The 14,134-nt window shown below is 33.8% G+C and overlaps 1 protein-coding gene across 4 annotated transcripts in view; it reads left to right on the plus strand.

Moving 5' to 3' along the window:
- HGF (hepatocyte growth factor) overlaps positions 1 to 14,134 on the plus strand; it is a 76,640-nt gene that overhangs the window by 7,224 nt on the left and 55,282 nt on the right. For 3 of the 4 annotated variants that reach the window (XM_032402281.1, XM_032402280.1, XM_032402279.1), the window contains 4 exons: positions 766 to 931; positions 5,113 to 5,225; positions 6,951 to 7,065; positions 12,154 to 12,296. In XM_032402281.1, coding sequence (XP_032258172.1) covers positions 766 to 931; positions 5,113 to 5,225; positions 6,951 to 7,065; positions 12,154 to 12,296 — 537 coding nt within the window. The remainder of the gene's footprint in view (positions 1 to 765; positions 932 to 5,112; positions 5,226 to 6,950; positions 7,066 to 12,153; positions 12,297 to 14,134) is intronic. The other variant, XM_032402282.1, reaches the window with a different exon arrangement.

A 14,134-nucleotide genomic window follows, 5' to 3' on the forward strand; every position in this document is an offset into this window, starting at 1 on the left:
ATAAGATTAAGTCCTTTAGGATGTTTTAGTTCTGTTTTTCACATTTTTAATAGGAGGCTTCGTGCTATCTAGGGGCCTTGTAGAATACTCTCTTGAAGAAAAATGATATTGCTACATTAAAGCTTGAAGTTTTACATACATTTGATTTATAGCATTTGGCTTGATTTCAAGACAAACAATTCAGTGATACTTAAGAAATAGTACCCCCAAGCACAGAAAACACTTCTGTAGGAAATGAGAAGGGCTAAAATATGAATAATATGAAATAGTTTAAAGAGAGCCAGAAGAATTTATCCACTGAACCATTTTTAGTGAGAAGTTTCTCACATGTAATTGAATTGACTTATCTAATTAATACTGTAACTTACATAAGGACCAACTGTAGAAGGAAATGACAAATTTAATTACAGAGCATGATATGATATGCCTGGGCATTTGCTTTCATGCTGTTTGGAGAATATCATGTCATTTATTTCTGTAGAGTGAACTCTGTCCTAATTTTTATAAGCATATTTCATTTTAAAGAATGTAGATGAGTGACCCTACATGACAAAGTTACTTATTCTTCACTGGTTACAATATTCCTCTCTTGCTCTTAACTATCTGAGAGTATCAATCCCCACCTCACTTCACCCCCAACCCCTGGAGATCTAGTATGTTGTCAGATAAAATCACTATCTTGTGGATGATCCTTAAGGACATTTTTTCTATATGAGCCTTAAAAGCTTTCCTCCATTTTTTAAAAAAAATTATTATTATTAATAGAAGGACAGAAGAAAAGAAGAAACACACTTCATGAATTCAAAAAGTCAGCAAAGACTACTCTAATTAAAGAAGACCCATTACTGAAGATAAAAACAAAAAAAATGAACACTGCAGACCAATGTGCCAATAGATGTATTAGGAATAAAGGACTTCCATTCACTTGCAAGTAAGTTGCTTCATTTTGTTCTTAGGATAACTTTCCAAATATAACATCTTCTAATTATCATCATGTTTTTTTTTCTTTTCTTTTCTTTGTATTCAGTGTAATTTGCCCTTAAAAGTATAAGCTTGACTTTAGTTTTAATTCATTATAACAGAAAATGTAGCTCTCAGTTGATGGAAATATGAGTAAGGGAGAGCACATAAATGGATATCTTTTAGAACCCAGAATGCCCTTGGTTATGGAATTTGTGTTTTCTCATCTTATGAACAGTTGAACTTTAGAAACTAAAATTCCATTAGATTGCCTTTTAGCCAACATTTTAAAATATTCTATTCAGAGTAAATTTTTTTTCTTGCAAGAGGAGTGGAGGAATTTTCAGAATATAAGTTGGGCCAGAGCCAGAATTTACTGCATCTTACATCATTGTCTAGGGATTTAAATAAAAGGTGTTGAGAGAATTAGATAAAAAAGTAGAGGGATTGGTGTCAGCAGCAAAGGCTGTTCAAAAGGAGTTAGGGGTAGTGATGATGAAGTTTTAGGTGAAAAGTGACAGAGAAATTCAAAGAGGCATGAGGGGATTCAAACGGAGGGTTTTCTTATCATTTGAAATTCCCTGTGCAACCTCACAGGGAGGAATTCCTTCCTACTTTGCCCGCGATCACAAGGATAAAACTTGGGAGTTTTGGGCCAAGAAGGAGACAGTTGCATCTGAATAATTTTCTGAATTGCCAGAAGAAAATGCATTTCCTCATTCTTCTTTGTAAACATTCCCATCCCCTCATTTACTTTATACCCATTTATTCCCTATTTCATTCTATTTTTTACAGGACTGTGCATGATATCCTGTCAGTTTTGAATTCTACTCCACTGCATTTGGACAGTGACATGTAATGTGAACTCAGATTTTAGTAATGCTGTGGCAAGCGAGCCTAATCTCATTTTACCTTTTTCAGAGAAATGAGTGTTATGGGCCTGGGGGAAAGGACCTGGTCAGAGGAGGTCCTCGACAGATGTAGTGGAGGACAGACTATCTCCCTTCTATTCATTTACAACTCCTCTGAAAGTATTTTTATTGTCAAACTGCCACTTTCAGGGAGATATTTCCTGGCAAGGGGAGTGGGGAATTGATTTTGCAAGTATATTCCTATGATAATTCTGTTTCTTCTCCTGACTTTCCTGCCTTCAGATTATTCAAAATAAACTAGAGAAAACTACTCTCAATCAACATCATAACTGTGTAGATTTATAGTGATGTTCTCACAATTGAGAAGGTTAGATTTATTGTATTTCCCCTCACAGGCTTGGGAAGGTGGGGCAAGGGAAATGGGAGAACCTCATCTTATTATTTATTTTTAACTCTGAATCTGAAAATACACTCTCCTGAATCCAAGATTAAGGAAAGTATTACTACCTTTTGATTTTCACATTAGTCAGCCTTATCTCTAGAAAACAAAACAAAAACCTTTCCCTATGTTTTATTTAGGAGGAACTAAGATGATTTTGCTGCATTAGGGAACACATGTGAAATGATTAAAAATCTTTATATATCCCATGTATATGAGGTTTCATACTTTCCTACTGTATTCTGGTTGAGTTGCATTTAGCCTTCAAACTTATTGCAACCTGTGCAGAAAACCACATGCATAATACCTTTGTACAGAAAGAATTCTTCTGCTCAGAAATGTGTCATCCTTCTCACTTGTCTATCCCAAATATATAGGCACATGTGTTTGCAATCACTAAATACATTGGTTGTTCAGAATTGAACGGACATACTGTGATTCTCTGAAATTAGATTCTTAATGAATTAAAGGATCTTTTTGCAGGCTTGCTATATGGACTAGAATCATTGAAAGACAATGGCAAATATACAAAAATGCTTGGAAAATACCAACAATGCTGTGTGAAAGCATCTGTGATTCAGTGGGTATGGGGTGGAACATTCTCAAAAGCAATCTCCTCCTGAGAAGATATCAACAATATTGATTTTACAGAGATCAAAGTTCTTTTTTGCTGGGTAGGAAAGAGGACCAGAATGCCTGATTCTAAGCTCCTCAGAAAATTGCTCTCCATGACTTGACTCAAGAGAAGAAAATATGAGGCTTTCTTCCTCCACCCATGACTGAGTAACTGGTACTGGAATTGCCTTCCTGCCGTAAACAACTAGAAAACTAGACAAAATAAATTATTGAAAGGGATATGATAATTAAAATAAGGATAAGATAAAGACTCTTAAAGTCAAACTTAAAAGAAGATGCAACTCTAGAATCTATTGTTTGGATCCAGTCTATTTGGAGGTATAAAGTGATTCAAGGAAACACTTTTCTGAGAGAATATGACATTGTAATGGAATGAGCAAAAAGGGTGAAGTCAAGTCAGCAAACTGGAAACTCGGTTACACACTTGTCAGATGGAATCACCTGTGTATTCATGGAGGCAAATCTTGCATGTTCCTGATGGGGTTCGTGAGTCACCTCCAAGGCATTCTCATGTCAAAGCCATATTATCCATAGAAGAGTAGTTATATATGTGTCACACAACTTTATTTTAACGTGAAGTTAAGTGGCAACTGTAACTTTAAAATTTGGTTTTAGATGTTTGTTTAGTTTTTTTTTAATATGTGTTCTTTTTCTAATTACTATGCATTCAAAGTCATTTAATACACCTCAACATGCTACAATAGCGTAATAGAGAATTTAACATGTATTGCATAAGGCTACAGCCCACCAGATCAAAATTCAAGTCTTATTGCTATCATTAGCCAATCCTCTCTTAAGTTATCTGCCACCGCTGCAAAAATATACTTTTATGATTTGCTCTTAATTACGATTTCAGCTGTAAGATGTTCTTGTAGGTAGATATTTCAAATTATCGATGTGTAAATCAAAGCTCAAAGTTTATGCATAAAATTTTTGGAGTTATTTGAATATAAAATAAAATGTACTACATAAAAATATTAGATCATAGGTAAAATGTTTTAAATAATTTTATTACATATTTTTTATGTTTCATAAAAGTTATTTCCCCTTATTTAAAATTATTTAAAATTTGGCAAATTATTAAGAAATAAGTGACTAGCTTGGAATATCTAAAATTATAAGAAAAATACGTGTTCTTAAAAGATATTATATAGATTAGAAGTGGAAAACCCTTTTCTTAGAAAATCTGTATTTCGTTTAATTAGATACTTGTTCATGGCGACATTGTAATTAGTGAGAAGGAGTTTTAATACCATTTCTTAAAGGAAGGTAAACAGGTCAGAATTCCCACTTCATTTTCTACATTGTAAGACATGGTAACATTTAATATGTTGAAAATTTTATCAAGTTCTTTACTATTCTCAGTTAAGGGTTTATTTTGTTTAGAAAGACTTTTTTAGTGAACAACAAAACCCAATATAATACTTAGCAATAAGAATGATGATTGTAGGAGTGACACATTTTAGTAACTTTCTTCAAGATAGATATATCAAGAGCGTATGCAGTGTGATATTAATAGATATTAATAGATTTTTAAATTAAATTAAAAATGTGTATGCAAGCAAGTCTATTTAGGAAACATTGCCTTACATAAACACTTATCTATCTGATAGCAAGATTTTCATAGCCTTTAATAACCTTCCATGCTTTATAACTCACCAAGAAGGGATAGAATATGCAAAATTTTCCAAAATTTGATTTCAGATCCCTTTTGCTAGGAGAACTTCCTGGGTGGAGATTTGTCTAATGCATTTTAGGAAATGTCATTTTAGAATGTACTTTACACAATTACAAACTTTGGAAATTAATCACAATATTTCAGATATAATCATTTGTATATAACTACAAACAGAATCTTCCTACTTGCTGTGTACTTCCAAAAAATGTCTTCAGAAATAATCCAAGTAGTTGTGTTATATATTGATTTTGCTTGTTTAAGACTTCATTTTTCTAGACATCATTTAAAATAACATGAGAACATTCCAAATAGTATTCTGATATTTAAATCTACACGTATAAAAACTTAATTTTGTTCTTTCTTATTTAGCTATCAAAATGGTAGGTTCAAAAATCACTCATGTTTTTATTATGCATATATAACCATGTGTCTTTTTATATTGCCCTCCTTGGTTAAACCATGTGCCCATTCTTTAAAAACTATATAAGTAGTAGTGTTCCTTCTTTTCATTTAGATATTTTTTTCAGGGCTTTTGTTTTTGATAAAGCAAGGAAACGATGCCTCTGGTTCCCTTTCAATAGCATGACAAGTGGAGTGAAAAAAGAGTTTGGTCACGAATTTGATCTCTATGAAAACAAAGGTAACTGGCTTCTCCCTAAATACTTCATAACAAAATAAAGCATAAAATATATGTAATTTCCTGCCACAGTGCTCTTGCCCACTAATTTTTCTATTATATGCTATATCTGTTATGCAGTCAATTCTTCCTTTAAGACAGAGGATACTAGTGTCTTGACTATTTTCAATATGATATTTTAAAGAGAGCATTTCTCAAACTTTCCATGATTAGACTGCTCCCTCCCTCTTTATTTATTTCTAGGAGCATCTCCTAGAACTGATGTTGTCCATGTTCATTTTAGAAAGTGCCACCTTAAATTAATAGTTTAAAACACCTTATAGTACATTTTGAGCTTATTACATTGCATTTTAAATGTTAACAACTTTGGGTAACTAATCTGTCATAGTGGTGATTGCTGATAATAAAATGTGGAGATTTTGAAATATTAGTTGTGTCTTTTCCTAATTATATACTTTGAAAATCTTTAAAAGAAGAATTGAGATCATATTATTTGTTAATGTGTCTATTTTGTTTATCTGATACTATATTCACATGTATTTACTTTGCTCCAAAGCAGATTTATATCAAGGAAATAATTGGAGAATGTTAAATAAATATGAGTTTTACAAAATAAATCTCTTATCACACAAAATAATGATTATGGATTATATTTACGATAATAGTATTTATTTCAAGTTTAGTGTTTTCTTAAATCGTGTTGTGTCATTAATGAGTACTTGATAATATACACAGATATTTCCTTGTTAAGAAGGTAGACACTTAAAATTAATTTATGGTAGAAAATAAGATGATCTAAAAAGAAAGAAAATAAGATGATCTCTATATACCCCAATAAAGCTACAATAAACATAATTTATGATCTAGTATAAGGCCATCTTTTAATCTTCTAGGTTGCTAGCAACTGTATATACTATTATTTGATAGGAATATATAGCTTGTTTAAATTTAATTGCTCTATAGTTTCGCAGCTGAAAAGTTAGCAAAAATATAGAAAATAATAACCAACATAATACAACTGTCAGACACACACACACATATACAAAAACCTATACAATTTTATTGAGATAAAGACAAGTTAGTTATTTTTATTATCTTAAAGTAACCCTTTGAATTGAATAGATTTTACAAATTACTTAATTTTTATTTTTTATTTTTATTTATTTATTTATTTATTTATTTTAAATATTTTATTCATTTATTTGACAGAGAGAGACACAGTGAGAGAGGGAACACAAGCAGGGGGAGTGGGAGAGGAAGAAGCAGGCTTCCCACCGAGCAGGGAGCCAGATGCGGGGCTCGAACCCAGGACCCTGGGATCATGACCTGAGCCGAAGGCAGACGCTTAACGACTGAGCCACCCAGGCGCCCCCTTAATTTTTATTTTTAACATTTTCTTAAAATGCTTAGTATATTTGAGCAAATCATTCTGTCAGATTACATTTGCCTGGCCAGTTGTGTATACATAGACTAATCTCTGCTGTATCCAGAAATATACTCACAAAATTAAAACTTCTCAGTAGTCTTTTTTTGTTTTGTTTTGTATTATACTGAAATGTATTGTTTTGAAAATAGTAGAAACTGTAGGCAAGAAATGTCAGTATGATTTGAGAGAACTTATAAACATTAATTACCTAAAGATTTGGATAGAATTTTCTTTTTCTTTTTTAATATATGCAACCTATGTTACACATAGTTATAAAATTTTTCTCTGCTTTCTTCTGATAGACTACATTAGAAACTGCATCATTGGTAAAGGAGGTAGCTACAAGGGAACCGTATCTATCACTAAGAGTGGCATCAAATGCCAGCCCTGGAATTCCATGATCCCACATGAACACAGGTAAGAAAAGCATGAAAAAAGGAGGGTAGAGCCTTTCTTTTTTATATGTGTGTTAGCAACCTCATGTGAGTCCTTCAGAATAATACTACGGTTCTATAATAACAGCCAATTTTTCTGAATGGTATTAAGCCAAGGATTATGTGAATTCATGACTGAGATTCAAAGATGAATAAATTTATCATTAAGATGAGGCCTAATGGTATCTTCCTCAAAAACGTCAGCTTATACATCTTGGTGTTGGTGAGGAAGTAATGAAAATGTGATTAAAAAAAAAAAGATTTTTCCCCTGCTCTCTTTGCCTTCCAGAAGGTACAGCACCCTGCAGCTGGAGTGGAGAGGTTGACTGTGATATAAATATGATGGATCAGATTCTGACCTGACCCAGGGCCTGACTGTTCTTTAACTATGGTGGTACACAACCTTGGCTACACATTAAAATCACCTGCTATGAGCCCTTAACAAATCTCACCACCCAGGCATCAACACAGGCCAATTAAATTAGAATCTTTTAGGGGAATAACCCAGGCACTGTTTTTTTTTTTTTTTTTAAGCTCCCTAAATGATTCCAAAGTACAGCCAAAATTGAGAAGCTCTGCTAATAACTCACGCCAGAGACTGACCAGGTTTCCCATTTCACCCAGTGCCTAATGACTGGACAAAACTTCTCATTGCCTGGAAATTAAATGTCTACACTTCAGAGAAGAACTGTGTTCATTATAACAGATGAATGCTATTTAAAGATGAGTAAACACAGCATCCATGGGCTCATTAGTCTGAGAGTTTTAATCATCCTGGAAGAGAAATACAGATTTCTAATACTCACTAAAGAACTAAATTTAGCCCCAGTTTTTCTGGAACTCAATTCACAAATAAATTTGACAGGAACTAAGGTAGTTTAAAACAGTTGTCCTTGGTTAGTAAATGCATTGGAAGATTTCGTTTACCACGAGCCAAGTACCTTGCTGAGGAGTCTATCTTATTTATCTCATTTAATCCCCCCAAGAACCACATAGTGGGTAGTTTTATTAATTCTATTTTATATATGGTGAAACTGAAGAACAAAAGCCTTAGGAACTTTTCAAGGTCATGCACAACTAGTAAGTCCTTTGGCCGGAATGTGAGCCCAGCCAGTGTCACTGTATAATGTGTGTTTTTAACATAAAACAGGGCATGAAACACATACTGTGGCTTGTTTTTGCAATAAGGGTGATGACTTTGCCTTGATGAATTCACTTTTTTATTTCATTTCATTCATTTTTGAGGGGCATAATTATGCAAGATGATTTCACTGCTGTAAACAGACATGAGCTAATTGTCCCACCTATAAAGAAAAAGAGTTTGTTGCTCCACATTGGGATCAAACCTGTGATCCTGGCCCTAATTAACACCAGCTAGTGAGTGTCCAAGTTGACCAGTTTACAGGGTTTTAATAACAGAAAACAACTAATTTTTTTCCAAATTAGTTATTTACAATACTACACAAATACCTCTGAAACATAGCATTATATTGCCAAGCAAAAAACCCAATATAATTGGTTTGTTCCCTCGTAAGGATTTGTATGGTGTCACTCCTATGACACCATATGAGGAAAACATGTTATTTAAATAGATCGATCTAAGTTTTTCATGAACAAAGGAATAACATTTGAAATCAATCCTACCCTAGTTGAGTGCACTGGACTGACCCAGTAGAGGTCTTATTTCAACCCAAATTCTCTATGATTGTGATTCTGTGCGAGAAGAGTACATGTGAAATAGATCTCCCTGGGAACTGGCTTCCCAGTCCAATCAGCTATTTTACCAACAAACATGTCCTTGTGATATGGAAGTTTAGGGCTGAGAAGATCTTGTATATTAATCAAATCTTTTTTGTTTGTTTGTTTGTTTAACAATGGTAACACTTAATTTTCATCAATTAGCCGCTTATTGGTTTATCTGCATGATAGCTTAACACTTTTAAGTTAAGTGTTACCTAAAGATTAACTTTATGGGAAATGGAAAAAAATATATATATCTCTGTCTGGAAGAGTGATTTATTGTTGACTCCTAAATAGAAATATGCTACAAGTGGCTTAATGGGAAGATGATGATAGATGAAGAAATTAGTATAGAAGCTTAACCAGAAAATCAGGTGACTCGATATCTACATCTATATCCTTCACTGGCCACCAGCATTCATTAACGAAGCAGATGATGGAATAGATCAAGTTTCCCATGAATGCAGTTTATATTAAAAGAAAAGAAAAGGTGACTAGCGCCCAGAAGACCTAATTTATATTTCAAAGTATACATGATATAACTAAGTTTTAAATATTTCTTTACTTCTCTCTCTTAAAGCCTTGCTAACAATGATAAAGAACCATAAATAGTATATATGTGAATAAAAGTTTATTAAATAGTATATATGTGAATAAAAAGCCTTTGCCAGGCTTTGACTGGCAAAGGGCTTGTGTGTAATTCAACATTTGTTGAATGAACATATAAAAGTGAAAAGAGCAGGGCTGGCTTCATCCCTTGGCCAAGTACAGCATGCTAAAAAAAAGCAGGCTATACCTCAGGACACAAAAGAAAACCAGCTAATTTGGGTAAAAAGCCATACACACCAAAGAATGAAGGGAAGAGACGACCAGACTGTCATGAATGTCCTAAAGAGGAATTTCATGTGCATTGACATAGAACTATGGAAAGTAGCACCTTTTCTTTTCAGTTGCATTTTATTAACTCCAGTGAGAAATTTTATTCATATTTCTGCCACATCTAGTTCTGATTTCTACTTTTTCTTTCTTCCGTACCTAAACTAAACTACTAAACCATTGACTGATTCATTCGCTACTTCTTTACAGCTTCTTTTTAGCTTTACAAATCCACTGGCAAGGTATATGTGTTCTATGTGTGTTTGTGTGTGTGTGTACGACAAGTTTCTCTAAAATCATAGATATTTAATATGTGTGTATTTAACATGTACTAAATCCATTATTTAACTTATTCTAAGTAAACTTAATACATAAAATGACAAAAAAAGACCTTATAATAATCAAATTCACTCCATATATAAGTGAAGAAGTGAAAAGCAAAGAGTAAATAAATTAGGTAGGGACTAAGGACTAGTGTCATATAAGTAGCCAAGTGATATATATGTGGCCACAATGTAGATTTTGTGATTAACAATTACTTATTCTTTCTACTCTACTATACCAAGTTTTTTCATAAAATAGAGTTATGGGAGCATTTTTTTAGGTACACTTATGTATTACTTTACACAAAACAATCTGAAGTAAAAGTTTTGATTCTATCAGAAAAATGAGTATTTCATTAGAAGTTTACTATGAAAAGTTGGAAAACTGGCAAAATTAAAGAAAATTTCAAGCTTGGAACAAACAAAAGTTATCCTAAGCTATTCTGGAATAAAAGGGCCAAAAATAAGAAAAAAGATGCCTTCTTTTTCTTTTAAAATTAAATACTGTTAGGAACTGTGAAATCATGATGAGATTTAATTGTATTATAATTTATGTCAATCATATGGCCTAATGTCTAATTTTTGTTTCCCCATATTTAAAATTCTAATCAAGTAAGGATATAAATTCTATCTAAAGACATTTTGGAGTTTCATAATATTTATAATACCAGTTTCCTTGAAAATGTTTGGTTAGTAGTAAGTCTCTTAAAATAGACTCTTTTTAACCAATAATTTATATTTTCTGAGGACTTAACTTTGGTATATTTCATGTCCAAATGAAAAAAATGTCATTGCAAAATATTTCTTGGTACCCAATGCACATCCACATACATTTTGTGTCACAACATAACAAAAAAAAGCAATGATTTCTAAGTAAGTTTCAGTGGATTGGAAACACATTTGAATGGTTTTTACTTAGAGACTAAAATCCTTTGACTTCACTAGAACTCCAGTTAGAACTCAGAAACAGTAAGAGTAGAAATAAAGCTTTATAGCAACAATGAACTGAGTGTCGAAAATGTAACTGGATTTTCAAAAAAAAGTTTAGTGTTACCCACAGATATATATTCTTCCTTACATGATTTTTTTGCATTCAGTCTAGCAGAAGAAAGCATCATTGAGGCCAATGCCACGAGCAGTACAAACGAATAAAAAAGGCTTTGGGTTTTTCTGATTTTGTGTTGAAATAGTTTATGGTGATCAGAAAACTATAACTAGGGCATTACAAATTTCAAATGAAGGTAATGCATTACAGTCTCTGCACCCAATGGCAAACTGTTAAAAACTCAGTCTGGAAGCACTAAACCCCAGTTGCAGTGAAAATTGCTAAATTTTTTGAAGACAATAAGTAATTATGTTTTTTACTATGACAGGGTAAAGACTACTAGGTGGAGTGAGGTTAATAATAAGTAGCATTTATTGACTGTCGATTACTCTGTCATCTCTTTGAACTTCTCAAAACACCATATAAAGTGTAAGATGCTTTAAGTTATGGTTATACTCCATGTGCAGGTAAGCTAAAAGGCTGAGAGAGTCTAAATTACCTGCTGGGGTCTCCAGTTAGTAAAAGAGAGAACTGAAATTTGAATCCAGGTTTAATTTGATTCTAGACCCTTTGTTTGTGTCACTTCGTCAACCTGTTTCTCAACTGTGGGGGGGGGGGGGGGGGGGGGGGGGAAGAGGGCTATTCTTCATAAGAAAAGCAATAAACAAACAAGTAATTATCTCAGATAAGCAGTATAATAGTGAGATTTCAAGGTCAACTGCAGTGTTTCTTCCATTCTCTTCTCAGTGGCCTTGCTCAATCAGGTGCTGACTCTGAGGGGAGCTTTGAAATTGTGGTTCGAACAATGTCAATTAGGTTCTAGAATGATTGGCTATTAGCAACTCCAGAGATGAGTCATTGTTAATGACGTTGAATGTGGGAATTCGGTCAGGTAAATATTTATAAAATTTAAGTATTTTAAGAATGGATGAAAGTGACAGAGTTCAAATTAATATATGTGGAAGTCTGAGATAGAATAAAGGATTTCTGTACTTCAGGAAAAACTTACCCACTAATTAGTAAAATTAATAGGCCCAAAATAAAGTTGCATGCTCTTATACTGTAATGATTATCATTTTAAAACTAGCTTTTTGCCTTCGAGCTATCGGGGTAAAGACCTACAGGAAAACTACTGTCGAAATCCTCGAGGGGAAGAAGGGGGACCTTGGTGTTTCACAAGCAATCCAGAGGTACGCTACGAAGTCTGTGACATTCCTCAGTGTTCAGAAGGTAAATGAACCTGAATGCCGTGTGGGGCGCTCTGCTCCCGCTTTGTGTAAAACTGCAACTCGCGTTAAAGGTTAACAGAGACGAATCAAAGCGTAATAAATATGTTGTTCATTCAAATGCAACTATATATAATTATCTGAGCATTTTTACACGATGTTTTAAAAACTGATTTTCATCAGATTAATACAAAAGAGTTATCAGTTTGAATTTCAACCGAGCCTGAGGGATCCCTCCGGGGAGAGTAAAAGTTTGGGCTTCCTCATCTACTGTCTTGAGTTCACATACCTCACAGTCTCTTTCCACACGTCACCTGAAAGGAGCCGAAGGAAGCTATGCTCTTTAAGAGTAATGCTAATTCTATTCATCCAGCACCTGCTTCTGCAGAAATTTTGTCAAACCTGCCCTGAAGTGGTGTGGCCAGGGTACATGAGCCCAGAAGAGAATATGGGGAGGGGTCGCTGCAAGTTCGATCCGCCTGTGTGCCTTCTGGTGGAAAGCAAATTTGATACATAGACTGACACTACACACCATTGAGAATAGTATCTGAAGAGATCAAAGCCATAGGGCCCACACTGTCTTGAAGGCAGGCACCCTAAGGCCATGTCTGCTTTTACCTCCCCTCACAGCATAAAGGGGCCCTGTCCTCACTCTTGCACTGGAAAGCTGAAGGCCTGACAAGAAGGAAGAGTAACCACTTCAGCATTGTATGTGGTTTCACTTTTCTTAGTTACCTGCCTGCTGAACAGCTGGTTTTTCAGTTCTGTCAAAAACTAAAATTCTAAAAATCCAAATGAAACATGCATTAAGTTCTGATAGAAATTTAGTCGGATTTTGAAGTACTTGGGGGTAGGGGGCTGCTGGGATGCTGTCCAGTTTTTATAGTAAGATATCGTACCTGTTTGTTATTAACCAAATTTTTTTGAACTATTTTTCCATAAATACCCATTTAATATTAGGTTGATATTGATCACATAAGAAGGCCATTGTTAGCGAATTGTCATGGAGAAGGTGAATTTGTTTTCTGTTGTAGTTAATTTAAAATTCTTGACTTCATGTGCTAGAGCCAGTTCCATCTCTGTTTGTAAATTCTTACTTTCCATTCCATATCATATTCTGTTCACTATAACTTCTTCGTTGTTTTCTTCTCTTTTAAAAATAATAAACTTATCTGTGATAACGTTATGAACAAGTCTGTTTTGTATGAATAAATCTGTAATTAATATTTGTTTTAAATTTACACATGGAAGAAAAAAAACCCTACTTTTTTGGGGGAACTCTCCACTATCACAGTTTTCTGAGGTTGAAAGTCATTGCAAGGAGTTTTGTTTAGTGATGTTTTTTGATCTGGGAAAGTGTTTTCAAGGGAAGGTAACTTGGTCAAACTTTAAATAGCTTAGCATTTATGTTACCTGCCTAGTTCATGTGGGAATGTGATTTCTCAACCCTGGTTTATAAGAACCTTCATCAAAATACACTGGCATAGATCTGGACTGATAGACAATGTAGAATAAATGTGCTAGAAAAGAAGTAATTGGAAAAATCCTACTTCCAGTTATCCTCATCTCATTAGAATGTACATCTCTATTATCCTTTATTATTTGAGGTCATTACACTTCCTTATAAAAGGGCATTGCTCATTACTATTAATGGCAGATGATGCTATTGGACACTGTGGCACTGATAGGCTTTTTCTGGAAGTAATTAGAAATCTGATGGTAGTTGAATAACAATCCTGTGAGAGACGTGAACCAACACCTGTCCTATAGGCTAAACATTTCGGGGAGTGTGAATTGAGCTGTGATATTTAAATTCACACTATACTGAATAATGCGTTAGCA

This window comes from Phoca vitulina, unplaced genomic scaffold, assembly GCF_004348235.1.
Source record: "Phoca vitulina isolate PV1807 unplaced genomic scaffold, GSC_HSeal_1.0 scaffold4, whole genome shotgun sequence".
Taxonomy (NCBI): Eukaryota; Metazoa; Chordata; class Mammalia; order Carnivora; family Phocidae; genus Phoca; species Phoca vitulina.